This window comes from Myotis davidii, unplaced genomic scaffold (genome assembly GCF_000327345.1).
Source record: "Myotis davidii unplaced genomic scaffold, ASM32734v1 scaffold299, whole genome shotgun sequence".
Taxonomy (NCBI): Eukaryota; Metazoa; Chordata; class Mammalia; order Chiroptera; family Vespertilionidae; genus Myotis; species Myotis davidii.
In genome coordinates, this window is record NW_006293088.1 from 4632724 (window position 1) to 4640508 (window position 7785).

The 7785-nt window shown below is 57.4% G+C and overlaps 1 protein-coding gene across 1 annotated transcript in view; it reads left to right on the forward strand.

Moving 5' to 3' along the window:
* The window catches only part of DHRS3 (dehydrogenase/reductase (SDR family) member 3), a 38611-nt gene extending 31267 nt beyond the window's left edge, over nucleotides 1-7344 (forward strand). The window contains exons 4-6 of the mRNA XM_006766709.2: nucleotides 1-231; nucleotides 4169-4294; nucleotides 6835-7344. The exon at nucleotides 1-231 is cut by the window's left edge and continues 6 nt beyond it. Coding sequence (XP_006766772.1) covers nucleotides 1-231; nucleotides 4169-4294; nucleotides 6835-6919 — 442 coding nt within the window. The 3' untranslated portion in view covers nucleotides 6920-7344. The remainder of the gene's footprint in view (nucleotides 232-4168; nucleotides 4295-6834) is intronic.
* Nucleotides 7345-7785: the final 441 nt, after the last annotated feature.

The window sequence follows — 7785 nt, forward strand, 5'->3', positions numbered from 1 at the left end:
GGCCTTCCTGCCGCGCATGCTGGAGCTGCAGAACGGCCACATCGTGTGCCTCAACTCCGTGCTGGCGCTGTCCGCCATCCCCGGCGCCATCGACTACTGCACCTCCAAGGCCTCGGCCTTCGCCTTCATGGAGAGCCTGACCCTGGGGCTGCTGGACTGCCCGGGCGTCAGCGCCACCACCGTGCTGCCCTTCCACACCAGCACCGAGATGTTCCAGGGCATGAGGGTCAGGTCAGTGAGCAGGGGACCCCCTCCCCCGGCCAGGCCCCCTGCAGGCTGGGCCCGGAGAGAGGCTTAAGCACAGAGAGAGCAGATATAAAAAGCACTGGAGCCCGTTCCCTTTGGCTGTGAGCCCTGGCACCCAACTCTGTGAGACAGGGGGGCTCGCTCTGTGGAGGGTAGGGTCCTGCTTCTCAGGCCGGGAGCTTTTACAAGTCCCGCTGCGCGCAGTGGAATGTCACCCACCGTGAGAAGAGAGCAGTGCGGACACTGAGGCTCTCAGTGTTAGTGGTGTGTGGGCAGGTGGGCTCAGTGGTTAGAGCATCGCCTCTCGCACTGAAGGATCATGAGTTTGATTCCCGGTCAAGGGCATGGGATGGAAAAGCATTTCGTTGAGCAAGAGAAGTCAGAGGCAGAGAGCACACTCTGTGTGGTTCCGTCTGCCTGAAGTTCCGGAGCAGGCAAGACGGGGCCGTGGTGATAGCAGTCAGAACCAGGCACCCCTGGAGCGGGGAGAGCCTGCCAGGGAGCACGAGAGAACCTTCTAGACCAGGGATGGCGAACCTTTGACACGTGAACTCATTTTTTTGGTTGATTTTTCTTTGTTAAGTGGCAATTAAATATATAAAATAAATATCAAGAATATAAATCTTTGTTTTACTATGGTTGCAGATATCAAAAAATTTCTATGTGTGACACGGCACCAGAGTTAAGTTAGGGCTTTTCAAAATGCTGACACGCCGAGCTCAAAAGGTTCGCCATCCCTGGTCTAGACGTTTAGGAATGTTCTCTCTTCTTGATCTGGGCGGTGGTTACAAAGGTAAAAGTTAATCCCGCTGCACACTTACGTTGGATGCCTTTTATTATCTGCAAGTTATAGGCGTCCGGTGGCGTAGGTGCCATGTGGGATCACTCACTGTCCCTTCGCGATGGCGACTGAGGATGGTTTGGGGATCAGGAATCAAAGTGCCTGGCTTTGAATCACACCTCAGCTGCTGGGCGGCTGTGAAATCGTGAGCCAGCTTTGTTACCTCTCTGAGCTTTTACTTCCCTTTACTTCGTCTGTAAAACCGTGGGAATAATATTCCTCCGTGGGATTATTAGGAGAATTAAAAGCAACACATGTAACATCTAGAGCAAGGCCTGGGGCATGCTCCAGGCTCACTAACGAACCACAGCCCCTTTTTGTTGTTGTTAATCCTCACCCGAGGATATTTTTTCCATCGCTTTATAGAGAGAGTAGAAGGGAGAGAGAAGGGGTGGGGGGAGGGCGGGAGAGAGAAACATCAATGTGAGAGAGACGCATCCATTGGTTGCCTCCCTCATGTGCCCCATTGCGGGGCTGGGGATCAAACCTGCCACGGAGGTACGTGCCCTTGACCGGGAATCGAACTCATGACCCTTCAGTGCTCGAGGCGATGCTCTAACCATTGGGCCCACCTGCCCACGCACCACTTACAATGAACACCTTCCTAAAGGCATCTGTTATGAACCTTCCTGGAGGCCCTGTCTTCAGTGTGCCACAGAGTGTACATTCCCTCCTGACTTGCACGCAAACGATCATAGATTCTGAATGTGGAGGGAGCTGGATTAATGCCTATTGCTGTTCTGTGTTGGTTACCCCCCTCCTCCCACCCCCGGCCCCTCCGTGAGGTCTTGGTTGGTACCTTGTATCTGGGCATACAGGAAGTGCTCCGTAAGTGCACAGTGGGTGGAGATGCAGCGGCGGCAATCACAGTTCTAGTTGGGCGCCCTGGGCACAGACCTCGCCTTGCAGCAGTTTCCTCTCCATCACCTTAAGAAGGAAATTCAAGGTTTTCCCAAGTCATTTTCCCACAGTCGTGCCAAGTGTGGGTCCAAACTGCCTGGCACCACCTCCCAGCTCCGTGCCTCCATCTGGCCTTCTGTGCCTTGGGCTCCTCCTCTGTAAGAAGGGGTGGGTGAGAGTGCCCCGCGCCCTGGGTCCCATGCTCCTGTGTGGGAATTCTAGCTCGCTACCTGGCGGCAGGGGAGGCCCGAGGGCCGAGGAGAAGAGTAGTAAAGGGTGATTGGTCAGCACCAGTCTCATTTCCTGAAGAAAGAAGAAAAGGAGGAAAAGCATTGGCTTCCGCCCCAGCCAGGCCTTAGCGGCTCCCCGGGCTGGAGGGTGGGAGGCGGATGTGGGTTTCCCAGCAGCAGGGCCGTAGGGGTGGGTGCTTGCTATTTGTTAAGTGCCATGGATTGATCTGTGTTCCAGCCACAGCAGACGCTTTAGAAACATTGTCCCCAATTAGCCCTCCCCCTATCCCCCACCCCTGGGAGCTCTCTCCCCATTTCACAGACGAGAGAACTGAGTCTCAGAGAAGCAAGCTCACTGCCCAAGGCCACACAGATAGCAATTGGCTGAGCAAGCTTTTTGCAGAGTGGGTGCTGCTTCCGTGAGAGGTGCAAGCCCTGTTGGCTCTGTATACCCACCCCACCCCCACGGAGAGAAGGGAGCCGGTTCCTCCTACAGAGGCGAACTGAGGCGGCCCTCAGGTCCTCCTGCAGGGGCCCTGCCTGGAAGGGCCCGCCCCCTCTGGGCCCATGGAGCTGGGTCTCTCCCCTGTCTGCCCTCCCCACCCCACCCCCGCCCCGGGAGCAGGACTGGCCCAGGTGAGCATGGAAAGCCAGACTGTCTGCCGTGTCTGTGGGCTCCGACACCAGCGAGCTCACTGAGGAAGCCCAGGGCGGGGATGGGGGCGCAGGGGATCCCTGGACTCTCAGAGGCCAGCCAGTCGGCGTGGGGGGCCCAGGAGTTGCCCTTTGCTCAGGGTGACGTCAGACCCAGGTGACTCACCCGCCTTAATCCTCCTGGTGCCAGGGCAGCTCACAGGCCCTTTGTGGGATTGAGGTCAGAGCCGGAGGCATCAGTGCTGTGCCTCCGAGGGCAGTGAGCGAGGGCGGGGGCGGAGCCTGGGCTCTGGGCAGGCCTCACCCGCCACCCACTCCCCGGAGCCTCAGTTTCCCTCTCTGGGAATTGGGGTGAGTGATTCCCAGCGAGCACTTAGACCAGGCCTGGCACTCAGGGGCATCATCAGTCCATGGGTCTCAGGCCGGAAGCTGGTAACTGGGCATGAGGAGCCCTGATGTTTGCTTATTCAATCGTGGATCCATCTGTCACCCCACAGAAAGGACTCTAAAGGTTTCGGTGCATCCGTGTGTGAGTGAACCGGGGTGGGGGGGGGCGCAGAGAAGGCCCTTCTCTGCAGAGTCCCTGCCTCCAGCAGGACACACCTGGGGAAGAGCCAGTCACTCATTCACCCAGCCATTCAGCAAGCGTTTATTGAGCACCTGTTATGTGGCCGACACAGCACATGGCGGATACAATAGGCAGCAAGACCCAGCAGACCTCTGCCCTCGGGGAACGCACACCCGGTGGGGGAGACAGGCCATCCATAAAGAAACAAGCCGGCAGGCAGGCCATTGCGGGGTGAATGCGGGGAAGCACATTAGCAGGGGCCGAGGTCAGAGGCCGCTCTGAGTGGACCGGCCGAGACGCCTCCCTGATGGGAGAGCTGGTGAAAGACCCTGAGACAGGAAAGGACTTTGGTGACAGGAACCAAAAGACTGGCCAGGACTGTCGGAGCAGAGGAGGGAAGAGAGGGGGCCAGGCGGCAGGCAGCCCCCCACGCCCCCAGGAGTGAGCAGGGCTCTAGAGAACATGGGGAGCCCGGGGGTTGGGGCCCTGGTGGCTGGGCTGCGAGTCCTGGATTCTCAAAGGGAGACTCAGTGGGCAGAGGGAGGGAGTCGGGATCTTCTGACACATCTGGGGGGCGAGGGGGGGGGGTGCCCAGCAGGTCTCAGGTCTCCCAATCGCAGGTCTTCTCACGGAGACGCCGAAGGGATGACCCAGACTGTCAGCCACGGGCACTTTCCCAGCAGCCCCTGCTTCCCTGGGGAAACCCACTGTGTCTCTCCCTGCGTTCAGGTTCCCCAACCTCTTCCCCCCGCTGAAGCCGGAGACGGTGGCCCGGAGGACGGTGGAGGCCGTGCAGCTCAACCAGGCGCTCCTCCTGCTCCCCTGGACGATGCATGTCCTCATTATCTTGAAAAGGTACGAGGCTGGGGAGCAGGCACTGGGCCAGGCTCCTGCCAACCGCCCATGGACCCCGTGGGGAGAGGCCGCAGGCAGGAGGAAGTACCACGGGATGCATTAGTCATGTTTGCTGTGGGTGTGGGGACGAGGAGTGGGGGCTTGTGTGCCCAGGGTGTCCTGTCCTGAATTTGGGGCCGTGGTTCTCAAACTTGCTGGTCGCAGGACCCCTTTACAACCTTAAAAATTATTTATTTTAAATATATTTTTATTGATTTCAGAGAAGAAGGGAGAGGACGAGAGAGAGAGAAACATCAATGATGAAAGGGAATCATTGATCGGCTGCCTCCTGCACATTGGACCGAGCCCGCAACCCAGGCATGTGCCCTTGACCGGAATCGAACCTGGGACCTTTCGGTCCGCAGACCGATGCTCTATCCATTGAGCCAAACCAGCCAGGGCTGCAACCTTAACAATTATTGAGGTGCCCAAAGAGCTTCAGCTTATGTGAGCTGTATTATTACTGCTTACTGTCTTAGAAATGAAAACTGGGAAAACATTTATAAGATTTATACACTTGTTTATATTCACAATATTCAATCAATTCCGTGTTAACATCAATGATTTCTTATGAAAAGTAAGAAAATTGTCAAAAGAGAAAAAAGAATGCAGTGAGGAGAATGGCAATGTTTTCCTTTCTTGCGAAGCTCTTTAGCATCTAACGCAGTGGTTCTCAACCTTCTGGCCCTTTAAATACAGTTCCTCATGTTGTGACCCCCAACCATAAAATTATTTTCGTTGCTACTGTTATGAGTCGTAATGTAAATATCTGATATGCAGATTGGTCTTAGGCGACCCTGCCAATGGGGTCGTGACCCACAGGTTGAGAACCGCTGGACCCTAACGTAATTGAAGAGAACCAGATTCTTCTATCTGCTTCTGATTTTAATCTGTTGTGAGAGGATGCGTGAAAAGGCAAATAACATCTCAGTCTGATTATACAAGTATCTTGACCTCGCAGACCACCAAAGAGACCTCAGGTACCCCCAAGGGTTCCCGGACCACACTTTGAGAACCACTATTCTAGAGCCTACTCATGGGCCGCAGCCTTCTGGAAGTTTAATCTGGTGGGGAAGACAGAGCTTAGGATGTGGCAGGGTCCACAGAATGTCACGGAGCTAGTCAGGTGCATTTCCCGGGCAGACCACCCGGGAGGTGGGCTGGGGAGAGGAGATGGGCTGCCTCCAGGATCCGCCCAGCATCCCAGTCCCTAGAACCTTCCAGACCTTGGACAGCAAACCCTTCCCACGGGGTCCCAAACCGCAGGGGCCATTCCCTGCCGCCGATGTAGGTTTCATGGCCACGGATTCCCAGCTCCTCTGGGCCCCCCGCCACGTCCAGCCCCCAGGCCCTGGCTGGCTGCACCCTCTGCCCAGAGGCTCTTATGGGAAGTGAAGCACCCAAGTCCCTTTATCAGACACCAGGTCCCAGGAAACAGCTTCCCTCTGGCTGTGTCCCATGGCTCCAGCTGCAGGCACAGACACCTCATAGCGGAGGGGCGCCCACCAGCCCTTCCTCCTCACACTCAGAGCCACAGAGCAGGGTCGGGGCTAGGGGCACCTGAGGGCATTGGGGCCACACCGCGGCCTCCCTCAGGCCATGCTGCCTGTTGCTCTGAGATGCTCCTCGGCTGCCTCCGTGAGCCCCGAGGAGAGCAGGCTGCCTCCTTCCACCCCAGGAGCTTGTCAGCAGCCTTGCAGACATTCTAGGAAAAGGCTAGAAGGTCTCAGTGCTCTCACAGTAAGCCCCCAGCCTACGTGTTCTATCTCCTGCTACTTTCCCACAGGAAGCAGAGGCCCCCCTCCTCCCCATGCCCCACACTACACCCCGTCTTCACCTTCCCCGAGAGAAATCTTTACAGGCTCCATGCCATTGACACCGCCCCCAGGAAGCCTTCCAGATTGCTCTCTCCAGAAGAGGGCCTTTCCCATGTTGCACCAAAGTGGGCGAGGGCCCTTCAAATTTGAATTAACAAATGGACTGAGGCCCTCTCATGCCGGCCCTGTGCTCGGGGCCAGACGCAGAGGTGAACTATCTGGGCCTGGCAAGGAGGCAGTCAGGACCACAGCAGGGCTCGTTGGGGAAGCAGTGCACTCTGGGAGCCCCAGGAGAGCCTGGGCGTGAGTGCGGGGAGTTTCCCTGGAGGAGGTGACACCTAGCACATAAGCCCTCGGCCCCACATAGTAAATATTTGTTGACTAAGTGGCATTTCGAGTTACTTGAACTCTGAGATACCTACGGGCCCTAAAATGCCAAGAATGCGGCTTTGAAAGTTTATTTCCACCACCCAGCCTTTGCCTTGTAAGCAGCGGTTTATCCACTTACTGGAAAACCCTTCCTCCATGGTGGGTGGGTGGGGGGTGGCTTGTGGGCTTTCGAGAGGGGGTGGGGAGAGTTTAGGAGCATCCCTCTACTGCGCCATCTTGTGTGGCCACAGGCGACCCAGCTGCTGGCCCCCCACCCGCTGACCATCTTGTCTTCTCTCTCCTCACTGCCCCCAGCATACTCCCACAGGCTGCGCTGGAGGAGATCCACAGATTCTCAGGAACCTACACCTGCATGAACACTTTCAAAGGGCGGACATAAAGGCAGGACGTAGACCTCCTCGAAAGCCACGGGGCCTGCGGGGGCCGTGGCGCCTGGGCACACCCCCGCGTGCCTGCCCCTGGGCACACTTCTGCTGGGTGGGCAGGCCTGTCCTCTCCTGGGGAAGAATCCGGTGCTGCCCCCGCCAGCCCCAGGACCTTTGCACAGGACTGATGGGCGTAACTCTGGCCCCCAGGGGGCGGCAGGAAACCAGCCAGCAGCCGCCTTGACACTTTTGTACATTTCTGATTCTGTAGAGTCTATTGTGAAATTGCTTCTCAAAGCTAACCAGCCTCGGCAGTGCGCAAAGACTATTTCTGGGAGGGTCGGCGCCCAGATGACCCTCCTTCCCCTCCAACATCCACTCAGCTTCTGCAAACTGGTTGAACGGCAGGAATGAAAAATAAAGAGAGATGGCTTTGCGAGTTGCTTTGTTGAAATCCTTGGTCCTGGTCCTTGGTGGCAGCAGGGAAGGGACCCGTCCCAACCACAACACCCCATCGTTTGAGGGAGAGCTGGTCTGTGTGGGGGCCCAGCGGACAGGAGTGAGATGGGCGAGGAGGGGGCGGAGATCGGAGCCTGGGCCTGGGCATGCAGGGTCCTTGCTGATGCTGCCAGGCCCCTCCCAACGCCATGGGTTTGGGGGCCCTTTGCTTCCCCACCCGCTTCCCCGAATAGCCGTGAACTGGGCTGCAGAGCAGCCCTCTGTGTGGCCACGGCCCCACCCGCCACGAAACCACCAACTCAGGAGAGCAGATCAGTCTCCACGGAGCACCGGTGTCTACTGAGCACCGGCTGGGCACCAAGAGGGGACTGTTGCTGAGAAACCAAAACCCTGAAGACACCAGCACCACCAGGCCGCGCTA